Raw genomic sequence first — 26,760 nt, 5'->3', positions numbered from 1 at the left:
TAGTTTTAATTTGTGTTTCCCTTATAGCTAGATAAGAGGAGCAAGTGTTCATGTACTTTTCTTTTTAGCTGTTTTTGTTTGCTTTTCAGAAAAATGTCTGTTCAAATGTTTTGCACATTTTATAATTGGGTTATTTATTCTTTTGCTGTTGAATTGTAGAATCCCTTCATGTGCATGGGATATCAAACCTTTATCTGATATATGGTTTCCAAATACTTTTTTCCCATTGAGTTGGCTGCATTTACCTTTTGACAAAATCCTTGGAGGCACAGAAGATTTTGATTCTAAGGCGTTCCAATTTATCTATTTTTTCTTTCATTTCTTGTACTTTGGGTATAATGTTTAGGAAATACCTCTTATTACCAGGTCTTGGAAATGTTTCACCATGTTTTCTTTTGGGAATTTTATAGTACTGTCTCTTATATTTAGTCCTTTAATCCATTTTTAGGTTTTTTTTTTCTTGCATGGGCAGGCACCGGGAATCAAACCCGGGTTTCTGTCATGGCAGGCGAGAACTCTGCCTGCTGAGCCACCGTGGCCCGCCCTGCCCTAGTTCATTTTTGTATAGTATGAGATATGCGTCCTCTTTCATTCTTTTGGCTATAGATATCCAGTTTTCTCAAGCCCATTTATTGAAAAGACTATTCTGTCCCAATTCAGTAGATTGGGGAGTCTTGTCAAAGCTCAGTTAACTGTAAATTTGATGGTCAATCTCCACACTCTAGATTCGGTTCCATTAATCAATTCTTGTGTGTTTGTACCATGCTGTTTTGATGACTATGGCTTTGTAATAAGCATTAAAAGTTGGGAAATGTTAATCCTCCCACCTTGCTCTTCTTTTTTAGAGTGTCTATTCAAGGGTTTCTTTCCTTTCCAAATGTTCACTGATATTCTGAATTTCATCCCTTTGTATGTTGCCTGTTTTGACTCTTGTAAACTCAGCCTACTCTAATTATCCCCTCTTCTGGAATTTCATGTTTATGTTCTTTGATTTGGCTCTTTCATTATGAAGTTCATTCAGAGACTCTTTCAATCTAGACTCATGTCTAAAGTTTTGAGAAATTTCCTGTTATTTTAAAAGAAATTTTCTTTATTTCCTTTTTTCTTTCTTTTGGTACTATTATTTGTCAGCTATATGCTCTGGTATTTTAACTTTTTTCCCCCTTATTTTCCATCTTTTGTCTCTTTATTATAGTTTTGAGGAGATTTTTTAATTTTACCTCCTAAACTTTCCATTGATTTTAATTTTTCTTCAGTTTTCATATTTTGTTTTTAAGAGCTCTGTCTTATTCTCTGATAATTTCCCTCCTTCTTTTCTTCTTCCCCTCCTTCCTTCTTCCTTCCTTGACTCCCTTTCTTCCTTTGTTTTGTTTCAGCTCCTCAGAATGTTATTACCTTTTTGAAGTTCTCTTCTGCTGTTTGTATGGTTTGTGCTTTTTTTGAAGTTGCTCTTGTTTGTCTTGGTGTCTGTAGTTCCTCAAATAATTGGTGGTTGTACTGTTTATTTATATTTAAGGGGAAGGCACTGAGACTGAATTAGAAACATTGAATAGGCAGTGATGCAGTGGGAGAAATGGGAGCTTGCCCTGTTTTTTCCCAAGAGAGATTCCCAAATCAATTTTTCAGAATCCTGTGGGGGCATGTGTATTGGCTGTTAGTCATTTTCTCTTCTCTTGGCGTGCAAGTTTTGTTTCCTCTCTTCTGCTAAGTAAGTTATCACTCCTTGTTCCATACCACCTTTAAAAAATTGTTCACCTGTATTGCCCGTTATTGTTTTATCTCAATTTCTTCTTGTTTTAATTAATTTATATTCTTTTTATTCCTTTACTGTCATTTTAGTGACACTGCCACAGGGCACAGAGATGAATCCTAGTTTTTAATATGCCAGATATTACCAGAAGTTGGTTAGAAATTTAAAAATATAGACGTTTTCAGTATTTGGTATTTTATTTATCATTTAAAGAAATCTGTAATATTCTGCTGAGTAAAGATACTACAGTTTACCTAAACCATTCTTCTCCTTTAGTGTGTCTCTGATTCAGAAAGCATCGTTTGTAGTCACTGATAAATCAACAGTATCTGTAAAAATGCAGATCGAATCCTATTTTTCTAAACTCTATTCATTGATTTTTTAAAATTTAAAATCGTTTTATGTGTATGTACTTTTGTCGGTGTACAATTATATAATGTACTGGTATATTTTCATACCAGTATTTTCTCTTAGAAAGTAAACTACTGTAGTGATGCTTTGAAGGGAAAAAAAAAAGAATGCTTATTGATATTTAACAGCATTGTTGTCTTTTTTATTTACCATCTTTGACATAAAAAGTATGCATTTTAATAAATTTCAATTAAAATTTTTGAACAAATTAAAAATATACCAATACCTTAATTTGCCTAATAATGAATATAGGTTTTATTTCATACAAATCTTCTTTTTTTTTTTCATGGGACTCAAACCTGGGTCTCTGGCATGGCAGGTGGGAATTCTGCCACTGAGCCACTGTTGCACCACCCCATACAAATCATTTTTGAATTTACTCTTTAGCTTTCATAAAAATTAATCGTACTTTTATGTAGCAGAATGAATCAAGTTAATTTTAAATTATATTTGGTTTTGGCATTTAAAACCATTGATTGCAATTTTGAGTATAGGTTTTCTGCTATTTGTATTGATATTTATTTTGAAATTTACCATATTACTTAAAAAAGCAATTTCCAAAAAAATTTATTAATGAAATATAAAGTTCTATTGTATTATATACTTAATTCAGAGATATTTAAAAAGAAATCATTGTATTTTTGTATTTTAAAAGCTGAATACCTCTTTTTCTATATGTGCTTTTATTTTATATCTTTTTACAGTGGTTTATTTTTACCCTATGACTACTTTTGGTGATTCCCATGAAATAGGATTAATTGATTTCAAATACTGTTGACATGTTATAGAAAAATGTAACATACAACTTTTAAATTAAAATTTAGGGGCCTAACAAATAGCTAATATGTAAAATTTCACTGAGACAATAAAGAAAACCTGAGTATAGTTCTTTTCTGTCCTCTAGGATGAGCTTTTTTTAAATGATATAAATTTAATGTTTATTTTTTCTGATTTCTTATTCAAAATTATATGTATACATTTTTTTAATTTTTTTTTTTTTCAGTTACCTGCCATGGTTTGAAGTATATTACAAGCTTTTAAATACTTTGGCAGATTACTTGACTAAGGAACTGGTAAGTTGTTTTTTTTCCTTTAAAAAAATACAAAAAAAAAACAAAACCCAAAACTAAAATTTGTTCTTGAATTAACCAGACTCTCTCTGGGATTATAATTTGGTACATTCTTTCCTTTAATCATTCTTTGATTTTTAGTAAGAGCTGATTTTACTAAGATGTAAGCTGTGCTATATGACACAATTTAAACCAAATTAAAAAAAAATTGGCCCTTACTAGTTGTCTGCTATTGCTTTCTAATGTCCAAATTCAGGGGATACTTTCTGTCCTCTGGATAGTTCTTTAAATTTTCATTTAAGACTTCCGGAGAAGATGGCAGCTTAGTAAGACGCGCGGGTCTTAGTTCCTCCTCCAGAACAGCTACTAAAGAAATAGAAACTGTACAGAACAGCTCCTGGAGCCACGACAGAGAACAGAAACACAGCGTACCCCATTCTGGAACGACTGAACCGGCTAAGAGAATCCGCTGCGGTGAGGTCCCCGAGAGGCGCGTGCTTCCCCAGGCCGTGGCGGCTGGCAGCCGGAGCCCCTCCCTCCCTCCTTCCCGGGCCGGCTGGGAGATTTGGATCGGCAAACCCCAAGCTGCGGCGGCCAGTGCCCCCCCCAACGCGAGTCTTCCCGGGCCGGCTGGGAGATTTGAATCGGCACTCCCCCAAGCCGAGGCAGCTGGCGCCCCTTCCTCCCTCCTTCCCGGGCCGGCTGGGAGATTTGGATCAGCACTTCCCCAAGCCGCTTCGGCTGGCGACCCTCCCCCACAGCGAGAGTCTTCCAAAGTTAAAGGAGCCACAGCATCTTTTACTGGTGGGACCCGCAGACAGACGAGCGCCACATACTGGGCAGGATAAGAAAAACAGAGCCCAGATTTTCACAGGAAAATCTTTCAACCTGCTGGGTCCCACACCCAGGGAAATCTGACTAAATGCCCAGATGCCAGCAGAAGATAACGGATCACGCCAGGAAAATTGAAGATATGGCCCAGTCAAAGGAACAAACCAATAGTTCGAATGAGATACAGGAGCTGAGACAACTAATTCTGAATATACAAACAGAAATGGAAAACCTCTTCAAAAACCAAATCAATAAATTGAGGGAGGACAGGAAGAAGACATGGGCTGAACAAAAAGAAGAAATAGAAAGTCTGAAAAAACAAATCACAGAACTTATGGGATTGAAGGACAAAGTAGAAAAGATGGAAAAAACAATGGATACCTACAATGGTAGATTTAAAGAGACAGAGGCTAGAATTAGTGAACTGGAGGATGGAACATCTGAACTCCAAAAAGAAACAGAAACTATAGGGAAAAGAATGGAAAAATTTGAGCAGGGGATCAGGGAACTGAATGATAATATGAAGTGCACAAATATAAGTGTTGTGGGTCATCGTAATTATCTGTAAAAAGAAACCTGAGAACCAGAAGGAGAAGAGAAGGGAAAAGGAGGAGAAAAACTAATGGAAGAAATTATCACTGAAAATTTCCCAACTCTTATGAAAGACCTAAAATTACAGATCCAAGAAGTGCAGCGCACCCCAAAGAGATTAGACACAAATAGGCGTTCCCCAAGACACTTACTAGTTAGAATGTCAGAGGTCAAAGAGAAAGAGAGGATCTTGAAGGCAGCGAGAGAAAAACAATCCGTCACATACAAGGGAAACCCAATAAGACTATGTGTAGATTTCTCAGCAGAAACCATGGAAGCTAGAAGACAGTGGGATGATGTATTTAAATTACTAAAAGAGAAAAACTGCCAACCAAGACTTCTATATCCAGCAAAATTGTCCTTCAAAAATGAGGGAGAAATCAAAACATTTTCAGACAAAAAGTCACTGAGAGAATTTGTGACCAAGAGACCAGCTCTGCAAGAAATACTGAAGGGAGCACTAGAGTCAGATAAATTTTCATTTAATATTCCCTCCATCTTGAGATTGCGTTTTTCTTACTTGTCTACACATCATTTTTCTTTGTTTTTTCCTGTCTATTCAAATTCTTTCTTAGGCCCTTTATCTCTACGTCCACCTCCACCTAAAATTTTTATGTTCCCTATGTTACATTTTTAGTTCTCTTTTTTTCTTCACTCTTCACTCTAGGCATTATTTATGGGGCTTTTAAATATTGCCATATTCTGATTTTCAATAATGCACTTTTGTCAATCTTTATCATTCCACTGCTTATTCAGTCTCTCAGTAGCTCCCCCTTTTCTTTAGAATAAAATCTAAATTTGTACAGGCAGATATATAAGAGGCTTCACGATCTGGCTTCTGACCTATACCAGTTAATCTTCTCCCACTTTGCCATACATATTATACCATTCAATTATTTTGAGCTACTTAAATTTCCCGAACATAACTTCACAGTGTCTGTCTAGATTACAGGTCATCCACTTGCTATTACTGGTAGAATACTCATCATTGTAATTATCTGTAAAAAGAAACCTGAGAACCAGGGAAAGATGGTGGTAGGGAGGTGTGAAATTTAGCTCGACCTCTAGGGGAGCCAGTAAATAGCCAGGAACTGTCTGGAACAACTGTCTGGAGGATTTCCATGACCGGACATACATTGTACACCAATCTACTATGGGTGGAAGAGTGAAGATCATAGTTCAGAACTGTAAGAAAAGTCTCTCTAACTGTGGAGGTTAGCACCCTCCCCCGCTGCCACAGCATACCGTTTTGGTGTCACTTCTTCATGGGAAAAAGAAGCAGTTTCTACCAAGAGCTAGGCAGGGAAAGCTCAAGCAAGTTCCAGTGGTGAATTTAATTGATGGATTTGTACTGCTGAAGACAAGCCCCAAGCACAGATAAACCCAGAGCAAGCACAAAAGCAACCCAGAGGTCTTTCCTGGCAGATAGAAGGTGGGGCTGATGGGAAAAAGCAAAACAATACAGAGGCTTTGGAGTTGGTCAAGCTCAGAATGCTGGAAAACAGCTGTGCTCCAAGAAAAGGGCCACATAGAGCCAGTTAACAGCTCAGCTCTTTATTGCTGAACCCAGGGGACTGGGGACAGGCTCTGAAAAGGATTTTTTATTTCCTTTCCACTTTTTTTATTTTTTAACTTTTTTAGGATCCCTGTTGAAGACAGCCCCAGGCATTTTCAATTGTTAGCACTGCCCCAGGCAAGGGCAGAATTAAGAAATGTCTAGTCAGGTGAAGGAAATAATTTTGTAAATGACCTGTCTTCCCTAAGAAAAAGGGGTGGGGCAGGGCCCAGCACAATTGGGGGCTCTCATTCAGAGAATTCAGACCACAGGAGCTAAAAAATAGAAGCAGCTTAAGCCAATCTTCTGCCCCAGCCTCTGTTTCACCTACACCCCTTACAGGGATGGGGTCTACTGAAAATTAAAGGTGCCATACTGCTTTATGCCAGTGAGGATCTGTGGGCTTACAAACACCACCTGCTGGACAGGATAAGAAAAGCACAGAATCAAAGAGGCTTTGTAAGAAATACTGACTGATGATGGCTGGGCTCATTATCAGGGGAGCTGTGTGTGGATTTCTCAGCAGAAACCGTGGAGGGAAGAAGGCAGTGGAATGATATATTTAAGATACTGGAAAGAGAAAAACTGCCAACCAAGAATTCTATATCTGGCAAAACTATCCTTCAAAAATGAGGGAGAGTTTAAAATACTTTCAGACAGACACTGAGAGAGTTTGTGAGTAAGAGCCCTGTACTACAAGAAATTCCAAAGGAAGCACTATAGGTGGATAGTAAAAGACAGGAGAGAGAGATTTGGAGAAGAGTGTGAGTGTGATTGAAAGAGGAAGGCTAGGGGCATGTACGACACCAGAAGGCAAGACAGCGAATAAAAACCGGGACTGCATGAAATAGAAAACTTGGAGTGGTCAGTGATGGTGATTAAATGCATAAATATAAGGAAGTTTTTACGTGAGGGAGAACAAATGAATGTCACTATTGCAAGGTGCTGAAAATGGGATAGTATATGGAAAAGATACAATCAATGCAAACTGGGGTCTACCGTTAACAGTAACATTGTAATATTCTTGCATTAATTGTAACAAAGGCAATGTACTGAAGCTAATAAGAGGAGTATATAAGGTATTTATGGGATTCTTGTTGTTTCTTCTTTTTATTGTTTTATTCTTAATTAAAAGTATTTTTCTTCTGTTTTTGTGGAAGAAATGGAAATGTTCCCAAATAGATTGTGGTGGTGCTTACATAAATATGTGAGCATACCAGGAGCCACTGACTGTTTACTTAGGATGGATTGCATGGTGTGTGAATAAAACTGTTTTAAAGAATAAACAGGTAGGGCAGGCCACGGTGGCTCAGCAGGCAAGAATGCTTGCCTGCCATGCCAGAGGACCCGGGTTTGATTCCCATGCCTGCCCATGTAAAAAAAGAATAAACAGGTAAATATAAGTACTCAGAAGATGTGGAGAGAGAAAAATACCTATTTCACTGTTGGTAGGGAAGTAGCGTGCTGCAGCCTCTCTGGAGGGCAGTGTGGAGGGCAGTGTGGTGGTTCCACAGGAGGCTAAGTATAGGGTTTCAGTATTATCCCGCAACCATGTTACTAGGTGTATATTTGGAAGAATTGACAGCAGAGACACTAATGGTCATTTGCACACTGGTGTTTATGGTGGACTTATTCATGATTTTCAGTGGAAGGAGGTGGCCTAAAGATACATCAACTGATAAACGGGAGGGTAACTGTGGTGTGCACATGCAGTGGAATACTGAGCAGTGTAAGAGGGAACGAAGTTGGGAGGTATGCAACTAGGGGAATGAACTTCGAGGACATTGTGTTGACTGAAATAAGCCAGAAACAAAAGGACAAGTATCATAAGGGCTCACTAATATGGACTAACTCTAATGAAGAAACACTGAGAATTGAATTCAATTGCATAGGTTATCAGGAGATACAACAATGGGCAGAGATTGGCCAGTCGATGATTAAGGAGTACAGAACATTTAAAATAACGCCTTTAGTAAATGTTCTTGACTGTAAGCTCTTACAGTAGTCACATCTACTGCTGAGTTTTAACTGTTATTTCCCAGTTTTGGGTTGTTGAGCTCTCTGTGTATAACTTGGTTGTTTCCTGGAACTGTAGGTATCTGTGTGACACCTGAGACCCAGAGTTCCACAGCAGTGAAAGCAGTATTCTATACAGCAAATGTTAAAAAAGCTGAAAAATATCAGGCTTGAATTGGAGATACAAATGAAATAGACTTGTTTAGGATTAAGCTAAATCAGAATACAGCGTAAAGGATGATATTGACTGTATTTTAAAACTTGAACTTCTGTGTGAGACCAAAGGAAGAAATGTTTATTTGGTCCAAAATTTATATTTTCTGTAGCACACTGGGCTGATTTGAGTCTGTTATGTACCCCAGAAAAAGCCATGTTTTAATCCTGGTCCAATTTTGTGAAAGCAGCTGTTTCTCTTAACCCCTATTCAGCCCTCTAGGCCAAAAAACTTGATTAGTTTATCTCCATAGAAATGTGACACATCCAATTGTGGAAATTAACCTTTGATTTGAGGGAGATGTGACTCCATTCATTCCAGGGGGGTCTTGACTAGTTTACTTGAAATCCTTTAAAAGAGGAAACATTTTGAAGAAACCTCAGAAATGACAAAACAAAAGAAACTTCAGAGCAGACCAAACCTACAGAAACAACAGGAATGACAGAAGCCTCAGGGCCAACAGCAAGTTCACAGCAGAACTGACACAGAAGCAATACATGGACAACCGGGACACGGATGTTTGGAGATGCTTGGAGTCCAGCAGACGTTGCCATCAGATGTTAAGCAAAGCAGAACCTGGAGAGAGCCAAGGGAAGTCAAGAGATGAAAGCCAGCCCCAGAGAAACAAGATGAGTTATTCCCACAGGAACTGAGGCTGAAAGCAGTGAAGCCCAGGAACGAGGGACTGGTAGGTGCCAGCATGTAACTTCTCAACTGACAGAGGTTTTCTGTACCCATTGACCTTCCTTGAATTAAGGTATCGATCTGCGGGTACTTTAGTTTGGACATTTTTATAGGCATAGAACTGTCAACTTGTAACTTATTAAATTCCACCACCCACCCCCTTTTTTTTTGCATGGGCAGGCACCAGGAATCGAACCTGGGTCATTGGCATGGCAGGCGAGAGCTCTGCCTGCTGAGCCACCGTGGCCCGCTCTCAATTCCCGTTTTTAAAAAGCTGTTCCAGTTCTGGTATATCACATTCCAGCAGCTTGTAAACTAACACACACACTATCTAATTTAACCTGCCTGGTAAATCTATTTAAACCATATAATTACATGGAACCTAGTAGAGGGAATGACATCTTGTTATTCTGTACAGGTTAATATAATACCCTGCTAGATCACAGAGTATTTTCCAGAAATAAATAAAAAATACTTGCAAAATCCCCTTGATGGACTGGTGAAAACTGTGGAGATATTAAACTTCCCCATCAGAGAATTTCTTATATTCTGTCAGCCATAAGGGATCTCAGTTTTATAAGCCAAGCCCTTGATCTTGGCTTGCCCTTATGAAACTTCTTCCTGTGAAGAAGCAGCTAATCCAATTTATAATTATGCCTGAAGAATCGCCCTCAGAGAACCTTTTCTATTGCTAATATGTAGCTTCTCTCTCTAAGCCAACTCTCCCCCTTATGTGGGCCATGACTCCCCACGATATAAATCTCCCTGGCAATGTGGGATATGACTCCTGGGATAAGCCTGGCCCTGGCATTGTGGAATTGAGAATACCTTCTTGACCAAAAGGGGGAAAGGAAGCAAAACAAAATAAAGCTCAATGGGTAAGAGATTTCCAATAGAGGTTATTCTGGAGGTTATTCTTATGCACTATATAGAGATCCCTTTTCAGTGTCTAGTGTATTAGAATAGCTAGAATAAAAGATCTGGAACTGTTGAGCTGTAATCCAGTGGCCTTGGTTCTTGATGGTGATAGTATAACTATATGGCTTTTATCATGTGACTGAGTGATTGTGAGAACCTTGTCAGTGATACTCCCTTTGTCAGTATACGGGTAGATGAGTGATGAAATAAAGACAAAAATAAATAAACAATAGGGTGCAGTAAGGTATATGCAATGTTTTGGGTGTTCTTTTTTATTTTTATTTTTTATTTTCGGAGTAATGAAAATGTTCTAAAATTGTGGAGATGAGTACATGAATATGAGATGGTACTGTGAGATATTGATTGCATACTTTGGATGGATTATATGGTGTGTGAATATTTCTCAATAAAATTTCATTGAAAAAAACCCAGAAACCAAAATTTGGTACAAATTCTCCTCCAGACACTTTCCCTGACTCCCTAGGCTTAGTTAAGTGATACCTGCTTGGTGTTCTCAAAGCACTTTTACACTGGGTTGTATGTCTCTGTCTCCACCACTGAAATAGTAGTTGTGGGTTAGAGTCTCTATCATCTGTTTCCTCAATAGGAAATTGGTATTGAGTAAAGAGTTATTGGATAAATAAAAATACATTAGAGGGTGGGCCACGATGGCTCGGCAGAGTTCTCGCCTGCCATGCAGGCAGAGTTCTCTGCAGGCAGAGTTCTTGCCTGCCATGCCAGAGACCCGGGTTCGATTCCCGGTGCCTGCCCATGCAAAAAAAAAAAAATTAGAAAAATTACAATATATTTATTTTAGACCTCTATGTTACAGCTGAAGGAACTGATATCTAGATATTTTTCTGTTTTTGTTAACTAAAATTAGTAAGTCAGTGCTATATAGGAAATCATAGGCAAAGTTGTAGACAAGGGCATTTTATTGGATGGGAATATTTTTGAGACAGAACATTATACCTCTCACCCTAAATTTTCCTGTAGAAAAGGCTTATTTTAAGCTTTTCAGTGTTCTCTATTTTAAAAGTATATTTCAAAAGTTTCAGTGCTCTAAACAAAATTCAACTAAATCTGACACAAAATATACTCATAGGCTTAATATATCGGGGTTTTATTAAAATTTAATTTATAGTCTTGTTAGATACAGTCCAATAGAGAATAAATTTACTTTCTGTTTAGTATGCTGTACCAGGCACTTTTCTGAGCATTGATACAATCTATATTTGAAAAATCACTTGTAAGAATTAGAGATAAATTAGCATAAATCTTTTATGTTTTCTTTGACATGCTAATTTTTTAAAAAACAGACTCTTATTATTTGATTAGTTCCAATTTGGTATCTTTCATCAAATCTCTTTAGAATGAATTGTTTATTTCAGTACTACAGATGATAGAAAAATAATTTTTCTTTTATTTTTGCTTTTAAAAGTAATACAAATCACCTTGCCATCTGTTTTTGAATTCAATAAATGTAGTGGATAAGAAGGAAATGTGACATGGATCATCTGTAATTGTATATAAGTTTAAAGTCGTTCTGTAGATCTTTGTAATACAAGGGTTAATTTTCATCCCTGGCATGTTCAGATTAATAGGGCCTTAAGGGGTGGGCCCAAGTAATAGGGAAAGTGAGCCACCATAGAATTTAAAATCTTCATAAATATTCCCCCAGAAGTTTAATAGGGTAATTGATAATAAAAATTGGACTTGACCCCTATACCGTGAACCTGAAATCTTGGATATTGTTTTACTATTTTTGTGACTTTGATCAATGTACAGCCTCTGTAATTCAGATCTATAATTCTGTCATTTGGAAACTAGAAATGGTATCTTTTTTCCCTCAGATAGGATTTATATGTATTATTTATAAGTTAAGGTAATCTTTTCACTGTTCGTTGGAGCAAAGCCTGCCTCCTAATTTTTTGGTCAAATTTCATAATTTAAATATAATTGTAAGGTTTTAGTTATTTGTTGATAGTCCAGGTGTTCTCTTTGTGTGTGTGTGTGTGTGTGTGTGTGTGTGTGTGTGTGTGCGTGTGTGTGTGTGTGTTTTCCTCTCCACATTTGATGTGCTTAATTCTGTAAAATATACATTAAAAGGTCATTTTATACTTGAACAAAATTATGTTGATTCTATATAGTCATTCATTTAGCTAATAAGCTATTTGGAAATAAACTTTAATTTTTGCAGTGAAAACTCATAATCAGAATTCTACTTTCTGATAATTTCTTGTCCTTTTTTGTGAGTATACATTTGGAAACAATATTAATCATTTTATTAATGCAAATTTTGAATAATTATACTTTATTTAGTAGTTCCTATTGATAAATAATCTTTATATACATTTCATATATTATATTCTTCTCCCTGAAACCATCATTAATACTGTAATGCATGATAGAAAATTGTTAAGAAAAAAGCCATATAATTTTGGCTTCCCAAGGAGAGGAAATAGAGAAAACTATGTTATACTGGGAGAAAGATACTTTAAGGTCATAGTATTTATTAAAAGACAGAAAGAGTCAATTCAATGTTGATATTAGATAACTTTTATCGTATAACTTTTATAATTCAATTTATGCTTATCTGGTCAACATAGAACAAGTAGAAAGAACTTAAAAAAAAATTTGTGTTGTCATTTGTGTTTCATAAAGACAGAGGACCAATTTTACCCACAGTTTTCTATGGTGCCTTTCATTACTTAAATGGTCAAGAGAAGAATTATTTATTGACTTTTTTTTTTAATCATTCTAAAGGGAATTTCAAATAGGCAATTTTGAGTGACTACTTCTGCAGGCATTCACTGAGACCTGACTTATTATGTTTTGAGATCAGTGGATAGACAAAGTTGTGAGAAGCCATGTGTAATGAGAAGTCCTGAGAAAAATTGTGAGAAGCCATATCCAAATCTCTTAGATTTAATTATTATCTTCCCTAAATGATTGCCTTTCCCTTTGGTTTATTTTCCCCCAAAAAAAATTTGAAAAGAAAATAAAAATAACTACATTTAAGAAAAATTACCTTTGCATATGTATTACTGTTTTTGTGTTTGTGATTCAGAAAAAGTGAGTGTGCACATTAAGGTGCGTTATTGTGCATGTCCTATCAATTAGGATTATTCCATTTATTGTGGGTCAAATATTGACCAGTAGTTACTTTGAAAAGGAAATATTTGTATAACCTATATTTTAATCATATCTTATTACAGTAATGTATTTAAATTCTATCTATTTATTAAAAGTTTGGTTTGAAATTTTAAAATTAAAATGAAAAAGAGAAATCTGTCATCTTATAAAAAGTTATATTCCTATTTTTATTTAAGCCTGTTGTTCCTCTTGGATTTAATGATTTAAGTGTTTTCCTTATATTTATTAGCTTAAATACTCAATTTCAGTTATTTAATGTATATGGAAAGCAATTATAATAAAACATGGCTAATATGAAAAATCAAAGTGGTTAGTTTTATCAAGGAGCTTTAATTATGTTTGCTTGGTATATATTTCATTTACAAAACATGCTTTTTTTCCCCCCTAGGAAAATGATTTGAATGAGACTCTCAAATCACTGTATAACCACCCTGTACCAAAGGCAAACTGTCCTGTCAATTTGAGTGTGGTAGGTATTCAGTTGGTGATTTGCTTTTTTTTGGAGTTACAAGTCTCCCATTTAAAAGCAGGCATACCCGAGTTTGATTTGTGGCCCATGCACTTTCCCCACAAACAAACAAATTCAACAAATGATACTGCAATAATGGGATCCTCACATGGAAAAAGAATGGAATGTGACCCCCGCCATGCAGCATACAAAAAACAAAAACAAAAAGAAACACAACACACACACCTTCAAGAAACTCTACCTAGTCATCTCTGCTCCCAGGAAAACTCAAGTCTAATATTAACATTACTAGGTGATTATACCGAGACATGTGCTTTAATTATCATCATAATTCGATATGTTGGGTATGGATTTTGGTAGTTATTAAATCTCAGCATTTTCATTTTCGTATACAAAAACTCCTTGAGGAAATTTTAGTTGTCAGAGACACTGACTTTCAGTTGAAACCAATGTGTAATAAAGGAATACAGACAGACACAGTAACAAATATCCTTCCTAAAAATGAAACAACGCTTAAAAATGAAAAATGGCACCTAGCATATGACTGTATTTTAAAAGTTCTGAGTGGAAACTTCTTTCTTCTTTCATTATACTTTAACACATCTATTGTAATCATAACAATAGAAATGAAGTCTCCCAAAACAGCAAGCCAGTGGTAGGATAGATTATTTACTAATGAAACATTCAATGAGTTCATAGATGCCTTCTGTATCTAAAAACACACTTGTAGTTCAACATTCATGATCATAAAATGTAAATGTTTTCATTAATATTCTTCATTAATTTGACATGTCAAATTGAATATTAAAATTTATCCATATTCATTTTGGTTCTGCCAAAAGAATATCAAACTTCTATCCTGATACAGAAGAAAAGATACAATGATGAAAAGGAAATTTAGAGAAAAATTAACTAAAAATATATATGTAAAAAATACTAATAGGTCTGTGTGTTTGTGCAAGAAAAAGAAATGATCTTAATTACATTTTTTCTTTGATAATAACTTTATTCCTGCCTGAATTTTCCCCTGTATTTTCATTTACTAATAGTGTCCTCTTCATTCTGTTCTTTAAATTCTCCATCAGCACCCTACTTTAGATACTTAGCACTTCAGTCTTACCCTAGAGGCTCTCCTTCTCCCAGACCTTTCTGCAAAAGACTGGCAGGTTAATATTCCTTAAATTTAATAAAGTCTGCTGCTGAAACCTTTTTGTAGCTCCCTCTTTTCATTAGAATTTCTCCAAACTCTTGGCCAGGTTTTTGGTACATTCCATTTCTTAATCTCAATTCATGCTTTCATTTTTCTGTTTCCCTGCTTTTCCCTAAATTGATTCTCTGCTCTGGTCACATTGTTCATTTCAGCTTCTGGAATGAAATCATGGTTTTTCAATTGAACTTTCTTTTTCTACTTAGACTTATTTGTATAATATCCATCTTTAGGCTAGAACTAATTTAATTCCCAAACTTTGTGAAACTTTTTCTTGTCATAAGAGCTTAAGGTGACCTTTCTTTCCCATGAAATTCTCTGCTGCTTTACTGACTATATTCTTGTTTGTTACACACTGTCAAAGTAGACATGTTTAGTAGTCATTTGGATATTGAGGGCTGGAGAACTATGTCAACCTGGAAATTTTACTGAAAAGTTTTTTTCAGCCATGGGACAGAATATGTAGAGTGTAAGCAGAATGCTAAGACCTAAGGCTTGGGAATTACCCAAGTAGGTTTTATGGAAGAAGAAAGGGGAACTAGGTGAAAGAATTAGAGAAGGAGCAGTTGAGGAGAAACTCAGACTTGTAAGTCATTGAAGCTAAGAGAATACAAGATATATGATTGGTAGAAATGCAACCCAAGGTAAAAGATCAAGGAGGATGAAGAAAAGCCCTGGATTTTACAAAAATAAGTCATCTTTCTTTCAAAGAGTACATTTGTAAAGTGATCCTAACATTTTATTAAAAGATTAAGGATAGACTTATTCTTAATCATAGACTAATAAGGAGAAATAAGGTATTCTCTTTAAAATTGAGTAATATTGTACTCAATTTTGCTCAGGAGCAAATAAATACCTTACAGAAATACATCTCCAAAATATCGGATATTGGAATGTGTCACTTTATAATAAGAACCATAAATCAAAGACTTTTAGGTCTCTTTACCCAAGTTTTCTGATTGTACATAGAAAATCAGCTTGATAAAGTAGAAAGAGCAGTGGACTAGAAGATTTTGCATGATGTTAGGTAAGAAAGTTAACTCTCTTGATGATCCCTTTTCTCCATTTGAGAAATCGAAAGAATCAACTCAGAGAGAAACCCATAGTTATTTGGGAAATTACATGAAATGTTGTATCTAGATATACCTTGAAGAGCTATTCAAGTGTTAGCTCCTAATGAATTAGAGAGTCATCTGCTATGGAGAAGATATTTTTTCATTGTGGTTGAAATAATCATATTAAAGAAATTCAAGTGACTATGTTCTGTTACTATTTATGATAATTATTTCCGTAATTAAGTCTTATTTCTTGTAGACTTTTAAAAAATAGCCTACAAAAACTTTCAAATTTTGTATACCTGTTCTTAATATAACATATTACGTATTAGTAAAATTAGCTAGGTGAGAAAATGTTGCTATAAAAAAACTAAAAAAAAAGTTGCTACACTTTTGTGTAAAAGGTGTTATTTTAAAAGACTACTGAAGTAATATGCTTAGTGCTATGCTGGTAATGAGTGGCAGAATTGGGATTGGAGCACTCGTCTTCAGTTGTTGGTAGAGTTTTTAGTTTCATGATGCCAGATTAAATGGACAATTATGGGAATTTTTGTTCCCCCACAAATGAATAGAGAATTGTTTTTTGCAGAATTTCCAGTGGTAAAGTACTAGAAACTTTCAAGAGGTTACGATGATTTTCTTAAATTTCATATTTCATGAATGCTCCAGCACATGAATTTTTCAAGACTTGACTCTAGAGCCATTAGAATACCATAGAGATCGTATGAAAAGTTAATATTTAATATAAATGCTTATTTTGAAATTGTATTTTAAAAATCATTACATATCCATGGCATTCTATAATCTAACAGTATGGAAATACTTTCTTCAGATTTTTTTTTAGTATAAAAGTATCAAATCAGCATTTAGAATTAACATTTATAATTAATGTTAGTCACATATTTTCAGTGGATTATGTGGCTGCATGGGTTTGTTTCAGATACACAGCAAATTGTGCAAACTTCCCCCATCAAAGTAAAATATTCCTTTCTCTCTCATATGTTATAAGAATCAAGAGATATTTATTGCCAGTGAGCAAGTTCTGAAAGATCAGACCTCCCTAGTACCGGTGAGTTGAAAGGGCACTGACTTCTAAAGATCACTATTAAATTGGGAAAATAATTGCTTCTTTCATTGTGTCTTTAAGATTCACTTCAGTCTTTGGGATATGGTAAATTTGATTCTTCTAAGAAAATTAATCATTTGGAGTATATTTTCTGTTTATACTATATTTTAAATAACAATTTTATGAAATACAGTGCTATTAAAATCCTTTGAAAATAATAGTAGCTAATAGAAACCAAATACATGCATATTCTCCATTTTCAGTACTAGCAAATGTTGAAATGTTGAAGTGCCTTTACAGCTGTATGAACTAGCCTAGTTCTGAGTAGTAGAGCTGGGCTTATTATTGACCAGAGTGTTTCTTTTCCAATCTTTAATTGTAAGTGGTATTCAGTATGTATTTTTATGTTTAAGGTATTAAAATAATTTTAGAGACTGATATGAACAGAAAATAAAACTTTTTTTGGTGATTTAGGTGTATTCTGATTCTGGGTGATAAAATTTGGAAACATTGTGGGAAACATGATGGCATAGACTATGTTTTTCATATAAATATTTCTATTAACTGTTGCATCGCCTTGAATATTATAGAAGCTAGTTAATATTTGTTTAGCAGGTGTATGAATGGTCATATTTTGGGATGAGTTATATTTTTAAGAAATTTTAAAACATTTAAAAAGTTTGAAAGCATTTTGAAACATTACAAATGATGTTTTATTGTTGCTTTCTAAATAATATAGTGATGGATGTGTACAGAAGAAATTTGTTGTGACTTACCATAGGAACTTAGGGATTTTAATATATTCTGACATATTCTTGGGTTAGCAACTCTTACTTTTCCAATCTAGCTAAATTAAATGTTTGATGACTATAAGAAAAAATTTCAGTAGTTTTTTTTGCGTTAATATACTTTTCCCAGGATTATTTTCAATATATTTCTGTTCAATTTTAAATTTAAATATTTTCAACTTAACTCTTTGTATGATAAAGTTATTGTTAAACTTCAAATAAACCTTCTATCTCATTTAAGAATCTCTAAAAGTCAACAAATCCTGCATGTCAGTCCATGGCATTTATTAATTTATTTTATTTTTTATTACTTTTATCCCAAATTATATGTAATATGCCACCAAATATTTAATTTTTGTTTTCTTATGTGATTTGTTTCTGTTAATTAGCATTCCTACTTCATTGCTCCAGATGTAACTGGACTCCCAACGGTACCTGAGAGTGTAAGTTTTCTCTTTTCTTAGACTTGATGTTTTAGAGGTCAAGTTTTATTTACTTTGCTTTGACTCTTTGAAATAGAATACATTGTAACCCCCTTTCTGTGTTGTTTGGGAGTAATAATAAAGAAATCAGGAACAATGGCATTATCCCTTTCTCCTTATATAGTTGCTCCTTTACCCCCTTCCTAACATCTAGGCTGTAGATAATGAAAATTAGCAAAAATGATATGAGAAAAACTGTCATTTGGGGTTCTTACATAGGATCACACATTTTCAATTAGAAACTGAGCTCCCCTGTATCAGGCAAAGGAGGTGTTCTAGTTTGCTAGCTGCTGGAATGCCATATACCAGAATCAGAATGGCTTTTAAAAAGGAAATTTAATAAGTTGCTAGTTTACAGTTCTAAGGCCAAGAAATTGTCCCAATTAAAACAAGTCTATAGCAATGTCCAATCAAAGGCATCCAGGGAGAGATACCTTGGTTCAAGAAGGCCAATGATATTCAGGGTTTCTCTCTCACCTGGAAAAGCACTTGGGGAACACAATCACAATTTCTCTCAGCTGGAAGGGCACATGGCGAGCAAGGCATCATTTGCTTCTTTCTCTCCTGGCTTCCTGTTTCATGAAGCTCCCTGGGAGGCGTTTTCCTTCTTCATCTCCAAAGGTCACTGGCTTGTGGGCTCTCTGCTTCTCATGGCTATGTCATTCTTCTCTGCTCTCTCTGAATCTCCTTTGTTCTCCAAAATGTTTCCTCTTTTATAGGACTTATCAAGACCCACCCAAATGTCTGGAGACATGTCGTCACCGAATCCAGTTTAACAACCATTCTTGATTAAATCACATCTCCAGGGAGATGATCTGATTACAGTTTCAAGCATACAGTATTGAACAGGGATTATTCTGCCTTTATGAAATGGGGTTTAGATTAAAACATGGCTCTTCTAGGGGACATACATCCTTTCAAACCAGCACAGGATGTATCTCAAGTGATGGCTTCTATTGATGGAGCATGGGGAAATGTTTTCACATAAGATAAAGATATGTAATTACTTTAATGAATTGACCATAGTATTTTAGATTTATTTTATATAAACCTGTTCAAGCCTTAGATGTCTTCCTGTACTTGGTTTGAATTTAAAATAATACATATTTTGTAAGGCTTGAGGGGCATTACAATTAATTTTAAAAATTCCTATATTTTACATTCTATTTAGAGTTCTATTAGTGACCTTTCTAGAGGTGTTTTTAATGTTTTAATAGTTATTAAAAGTTAATACCTTAGAAAAGTTTACGTGAATAGGTGAAAATGACAGATACGCTTTTATACTTTCTTTCATAAAGAAAGAAAGGAAAGATTCCCCTATGTAATTTTTCTTCAGCTTCCTTTGGAAAGTTAAAAGGAACCAGTAGAAATAATTCAATCAAAAGTGAAGAGAATTCAATGGGAAAGAAATTCCTATATATTTAATATTTTCCTCAGAATTCTATTGTTCTTACAGAATCTTTTCAAAGTTACTGAGTGTTTGGTTTCCAAAAGCACATGGGTTATGAATGAATGAAGTCCTAGGAAACAGCTGCGAAGTTTCTAATATCAGACCAAGACTATCAAGGGTATTTTTAGCACAGCCCAATTCAGGTAACTCTTATGAAAACATCAGGCTGTTCTTCACGTGGGTATGAGAGAGACCATCAAAGCTCTCAGGTTACTTGATGGTCTGTGAAGTCCTGTGGGCTGTACTTTGTGGCCCAGGTGCCCCCTGCTGTGATTTTTTTTGAGAATTACTGACTGTGCCTTGATTCATGTGACCCTGCTCCCTTCTCTTCTGAGTTTCTAATACAAAGTTAATCTCGGCTACTCTCTCTCTATTTATCTGTCTCTTATATTTCCTAACAAACAGCCAATAGTTTGACTTATCAACCCTCACATTCTTTTAAAAAGCTGTTTATTACTTTGAACGTTTTAATGAAATGGCATTCCAAGGAAAACTGTAATTGGGTTTATATTAACACTTTTTTTTTTGACAGTTGTCCATGAACAAACAGTCCTGTTCAGGGAAAAAGTAAAACAAAAACAGAATAAAACAGGAGACTAAACATAAAGCAGCGTTCTGTGTTGAGAAGTTATTCTCGATCTAGAAATTATCTTTCTTTTAGATTATAGGAAAAATACTGATGTTGAATGCCATTAAAGTAATTTTGAAAATGAAGAGTTGAATTGGAAGGTAGGTGGGTTTCAAATAGACAAAACAGGAAATGAACCTCTCCCCACCAAATTCATCACATTCACTGATAGTTATAGATCTTAATGATATGCCCTGCCATAATTGCCAGTTTGTCCTGGTAATGTTTCTGCCTTTTGAAAATCAAAGAGGCAACTAAATTTTTTGTTTTCTTGCTCAACTGAAAGTTTTAGTCATCTAGGTCACAGCCCTCCTATTACCACAGTAGCAATGTATGATTATATCTTATTGAGTCTCTTCATTACTTTCTTGCTTTCTGATGTGCTTAAGTTTGAGTAATGAAAATTAAAAATAAGGAATAATAGTAATAAGAGTAATAAAGCTAACGTACTTTTTATATGGGGATAATAATTTAAAGTGCTCAATCAAGGAATTAGATTAGACGATCACTAAATTATCTTTGGTCATATTGGTATAAAGCAGGCCTTATGTGAAATATAATCACTAGATTTCCTTTAATAAAGAACCAAAGGACTTCCATGTAAATCCATCTCATCCATTGGGCACTTCATGCATAATACCTTGTGTCAGACAATGATAGTGCCTGCTGAGTGAATGACAAATATTAAGAAGACTCGAAAGGAGTAGTACAATGATGGCTCAGTGGCAGAATTCTCACCTGCCATGCCAGAGAACCGGGTTTGATTCCCAGAGCCTGTCCATGCCAAAAAAAAAAAAAGAGTCAAATGTATTTTCTGAAACCGTGGTTCTCAAACTTAAGTATGTTTTAAAAAGTATATTCTTAGGACCATAATCCAAAGATTATAATCTAGCAGGTCTTCACTGGGGCCCAGAAAATCTGTTTCTTTTACAAATACTTGAGAGGGAGAGTAGAGAATATGTGATCCTCTAATCACCTTTTAGAAATGATTTTCTGGAATAGAGTTATACTTCAAATAATAATAGGATGTCATGTGCTTCATATGGCTGCAGAATAGTATTAAGTTTAGTTATTTTAATGAATCCCATTCTCATAATAAAATTATTTTCAAACAATACTTTTTGGTAAATATATAAAATGTTTTCCTTCGTAACCATCATAAGCTATAACTTAACAAGTATTTTTCACTTATATAGAGAAATCTTACAGAATATTTTGTTGCCGTGGATATGAACAACATGCTGCAACTGTATGCCAGTATGCTACACGAAAGGCGCATCCTCATTACCTCTAGTAAATTAAGCACTGTAAGTACTTCACACTTCTCCTTTTAAGTAGGATGTATTGAGTGTTTCACAAAAAAGACCTATAAACCTTTGCAGATTTGAAATGTTCTTTGTGTACTTATAAGACAATCTCTGCATACTTTTTTGATATATGGTTTTAATCTGGCTCTTGAAGTACAAAAGTCTGATTTATAGAAGGCCTTCTCTGATGCATTAAGCCAGGTTAATTATTTTTTCTTATCAGTAGATGAGAGGGTTTTTTTTTTTTTTAACTCTCCAGAGTTCATTTTAGTGCCTTCTACAATATAAAGAATTCTTAAGAGCTATTATGAGATCTTTATTATTCACTTGTGGCTTTTTCCATTGGAACTACTTGAAAGAAGTCAAGGGGCCATGATAATAGCTGCTATCCTAACCTGGTAATAGGTGGATTCATCTTTGTTGCCAAGTAGTGGTTTGAAAGTAGATTCTATAATAGTTCTGAGTTGGAGGAGCTCTTCAGGCTGATAATAACTTAAAAGTCAAAGTAGCATTTTTTCCTTTTAAATCACAGGTTCCGTGACACTTGCTAAAATGTTTTTTGGAAGGTTTTCCCTACTGTGTGGTGAAGCCTGTGAGAACAGAAGGATTTTTCTTGGTTTATAAAAAAATACTCAAAATATCTTCTAGATTTCCTAATTTTTTTTACTTTGCATTAAAAATTTAATATTTTTTTACTTAAGCGTGTTTAATGTAAATTTAAACATAGCTTTGTGTAACCCATGAGATATTTATTTAAAACCATTATTCACTATTATGTGAATTTGCTTCCTTACAGATTTGGCTAACTGTCAAAAATAAAATCATTTGGTATGTTTTGGTCTCATGTAGTAGAAAGAAAAACCTTATTGTATAAAATTTTAGCATCTTAAAGTAGAAAGAGTTTTAGAATTTCTGTAAGATATCTACTTAATGTTTAACAATAAGAAAGCTATTTTCAGAGAAGTTAAATGGTCACCCTAGGGCCAAACAACTAACTAGGGACAGCTAATGTGAAACTGAGTTGCCTGATTCTAATTCTTGGAGGTTGTTTTTAGTACCCTAGAATTGAAAATATATTTGGAGATTTTTGAATTATAGTATTGATTTGCCTACTTTCTTCCAAAATTTAACAAAATAATATTTTACGTTTTGAAAACAAAATTATATGCATTTAAAGGAGTAAATATAAAGAAAAGATGTTCTAAATGATGCTAGTAATGTATTACTGAAATGAAGTAATATCAGAGAATAAACACTGGCCAGTGACCCAAGTACTTGTTTTCATCTTTTTTAAGTGATGTTGAGAAATTTAATCTGAATCTTTTTGGTACTTTCTGTATTTGCTTTTCTGGTATTTTTAACTTACCGCCGAAGTAAAACTCTTCTTCTTCTTTCCCTCCCTCCTCCTGTTCCCTTTTCTAAACATAATTCTTCTCGAAATTATAGAGGGTATTTCTACGTGGATATTTTCCTGAAGACTAAAAAGATGGTACAATATGTCACATTGTCCAAGAAACCAAATTCTTACCAGCATTAATTCATGTAACAAATATTTATTAGATACCTACTATATGTGCCAGGCACATTCTATGCACAAAGAATTCAATAGAAAGAAAAGTCAAGTCTAAGCCCTCTTAGAGTTATATCCAGTTGGGATAAAACAGATAATAAACAGATAAAGAATGAATTGCTATTCTACGTATAAGTCCAAAGGGTAAAAAGTGAGGTGAGCTTATAGGGCAGGGAGTGGGAAGTGAGGGACAGGTTTCTATTTTATATAGAGGATTCCTAAAGCCTCTCTAATAAGGTCGTATTTGAGCAGAGATCTGAAGGAGTGAGGGTTGAGTTATGAAATGAACATTTAAGCTGTTGTATTTAGCAAAAGATTAGAAATAAATCTTGTTTTTGGAAAATATTCGTAGTTCTCTTTTGTTGTAATTTATAACCACCTTTGTCGTAACCTCTCTGTGACTGAGTTACTTCATGCGTAAAATGGGGGTAATAGTAGTCTTAATCTCATAGGGTTGTTGTGAGGATTCAAGTTTTGTATGTATACGTATTACATATATGAAGTACCTGGAATGATGCTGCATAAGATAAATGTTTGATGATTATTAACTGTAGCTATGATTATTATAATAGCCTAGATCTGCAGTTTAGAGTAAAACAACGTGTATGCCCTTTAACTTTAATTGACTCAGAAAGCAAATGGTTATAGTAAAGGCTTGGTATTGTTTGCAGAGTTGTTTCCTATCTTCAAGGTCAACTTAATACCACCTGCTTATGACAGCTCATGAAAACCTGACAGTGACGTCATTTGTATGTTACCAACTCTGTTTTGGTTCATTCTCTGGGGCAATAAGGCTGGTAAAAGAAACATAATTCAAAGTCTCTTTCATGATGTCTTTACCCATCTTATGTGGGGGAAGCTGTTTTATTTCATTATTTCTTGAAAAATTCCTTTTTATATATATCTATTATAAATTCCATGTATAGTAACATATTAGGTCAAGGGCTAGTACCATAACATAAATTATAAATAAGCTAGTGAAAGCTTAGTGAAATCTTGGAAACTCCTAAGGAAGGAATAGTTAATTGTCAATGAATTGACAATTCCTTTTTTTTTTAACCTTCTTATATGATTTTAAATATCATAGAGACTATAATGTACTTAATATTAATGCAATAATTTTTAGCCATTTTTTATTTCTTTAAATTTATGACCAAATTTTTAATTATTGGAAGAACATATGTAAGTTAAGGTGTTACTACATTAATAATTCTGTTGTAGCTTCAGGAACTTTATTTGCCCAGGTTGTTGACTCTGGCAATCAAAAATTTCCAATAATTTTAATATTTGTTAACTTAGCATGCTTTGAGGTTTAGTGATGATATACTTTTAGAGAATCATCTAACTTGCAGCTCCCTTTTTTTAGGTGCTGTTTGTGGTTAAAATGATAATTTGTGATCTTTACAGAGATAAACTTTAGAATAAAAGTAATATAGTTTTGAAATATATAAGCAAACATATCAAGAATATTATGGTTTTTTTATTTTAAGGAGTTTCCCCCCTGAATATTAAAATGTGATATTGTGTTAGGATTGTATTTTTATGTCTGATTTTAATGAATTAGGACTTCATTGGTTTGGGGAGCATTCTATTGATATATGTTATTACACATACGTGGAAGGTTTTTCCAGTAATCCTGAACAGAACCTTGATTTTATGCATGCTGTAGGCAGGCGCTAGATGTGTAAGCCCCAAGTGAACCTTGAGTAGACTAGCATAACATCATATCATTGATTCTTGTATTCAGGGCAAAGGAATAAATCATGATATAACAAGAGTTTATCAGTTGACTTATTGCTGTGTTGTGACCAGAGGTATGAGGGATTGCTGTTTAAAGCCATGTCATTGGTTCTCAAACCAGTCAGGCATGAAGCCTTGTCATATGCCTCTATAATTGTACCTCAGCAGATTTTCTCTAACTAGTCAGCTGGGGCTGTGCATTTTGTTTCAAACACCCGGCTGGCCAGCATCTGACAGGAGCTTTCTCATCGTCCTGTCAGTAATATGTTAACTAGAGTGTATCTTTGTGGCCTGTAGAAGCAGGTGGAAGCAGATGTCTAAATGTTAGCTCCCATTTTGACCAACATTTATGGGTAAATACCGCTCTCTTAAAAAGTCTGTAAGCGCAATACTTAGAGAAATTTGATTGTGTAGTGCGTTCTTTTCTGCAGTATTTAGAGCAAGCAATATACGCTGAGTGTTGGAATTGCATTAATAAACTGTAATTTCTTCCTTTGTCATAGTTGCCCCCAGGCATTTAAGCACATGCTTTTTTCTATCTCATTAATTCCTTCAAGAACATATGCAAAAAGAAATCCTGTGATCCCCGGAAAATCAGCTATTGAAATGTATTTTTATGGGTGTAATTTGACTTTTAGGTAGTCCAGAGGATTTTAACCTCTCCATCTGGGTTATGTGTATTCTTGATTTGTCTCTTAGTGGTACCACCAGTATCCGTATTTAATCTGAAACCTGAAGCACAGAGAGTCTTTCTAGTGATTAAGAATTCATCAGTTGGTGGGAGAACAAAGATTACTCATGTCTACTTCCTAGTTAACATTATTGAAGTCTGCTTTTGCACTCTGTATTTTTAACACTGCAGCAGCAATGATGCAGTTAAAAATTATCATCACAACCTTTCAGGGAGAGATTGTCTAGGAACAAATTTTAGATTTTTAATTTTTCCCAAATCCCATAGCAACCAGTTATGTTAATTAAAACCGTAGATAATAATTTATTTACCAGTGTCTCATATGATTTGTGTATTGCAATTCTGAACATTGTGTTTTTCATTCAGTGCTAAATGAATGTGCTAGAGTGTTGAAGCTGTCATATAATACTTTGTCGGAAAAGATGTGTGGAGGATTGTAGGAGGATACTCCTAAGTCAGGAAAACTGCAGATGTTTGTATCTTCCAACCCTTATGGCAGTAAGAGCTCTGTTTCTCATAGGAACAAGTATATCTTTCTGCCCTATGGTTTAGTTCATTTATCTTCTAAAAATAAAGCGGGTTTTAATTTGCAAAGCAAAATTTTTGATATTACACTTATGAAATTATATTATATATGAGTTGTATTAAATTGTTGTTCCTCTAGGTTCTCTTAAACTTTGTGCTGTCACTGGTTATCAAAAATGTAAGAAATATATGTGTAGTTCTGTTTCTTTGATAAAATTATTATTGAGAGAAACATGTCTATTTAAAAATGTATCTTTTGTATTTATATGCTTTTACATACTGCAAATTCTTTTTCATGTTCAGTTAGAAAAGTTTTTCTTTACTGAAAGCTTCCTAGGTTATATGCTACAGTTTAACCCATTGAAGAAATCTCAATCAACATTTCCAAAATGGAACTTACCATCTTTCCCTCATAACCTATACTCTAATTTGGTTGAATGGCTCCTCCCTCTCATCTGTTTTTTTTCCAAACTATGTCCTGTAGATTCTACTTCACAGTCTTTTCTTCTCTGACCCTTTTCTCCATTCCAACTGCCCACTGACTTAGTTCAGGCTATTATCACCTCCCACAAATACTATTTTCAGA

The 26,760-nt window shown here is 34.6% G+C and overlaps 1 protein-coding gene across 8 annotated transcripts in view; it reads left to right on the top strand.

The window, feature by feature from the left end:
• DENND1B (DENN domain containing 1B) overlaps nt 1-26,760 on the top strand; it is a 283,782-nt gene that overhangs the window by 143,907 nt on the left and 113,115 nt on the right. For 5 of the 8 annotated variants that reach the window (XM_077157317.1, XM_077157322.1, XM_077157323.1 and 2 more), the window contains 5 exons: nt 3,165-3,234; nt 13,585-13,665; nt 16,937-16,996; nt 18,171-18,224; nt 21,538-21,648. In XM_077157317.1, coding sequence (XP_077013432.1) covers nt 3,165-3,234; nt 13,585-13,665; nt 16,937-16,996; nt 18,171-18,224; nt 21,538-21,648 — 376 coding nt within the window. The remainder of the gene's footprint in view (nt 1-3,164; nt 3,235-13,584; nt 13,666-16,936; nt 16,997-18,170; nt 18,225-21,537; nt 21,649-26,760) is intronic. The other 3 variants (XM_077157319.1, XM_077157320.1, XM_077157324.1) reach the window with 1 other exon arrangement.

Source organism: Tamandua tetradactyla, chromosome 4 (genome assembly GCF_023851605.1).
Source record: "Tamandua tetradactyla isolate mTamTet1 chromosome 4, mTamTet1.pri, whole genome shotgun sequence".
Classification (NCBI taxonomy): Eukaryota; Metazoa; Chordata; class Mammalia; order Pilosa; family Myrmecophagidae; genus Tamandua; species Tamandua tetradactyla.
This window is presented reverse-complemented; position numbering and strand designations above follow the sequence as displayed.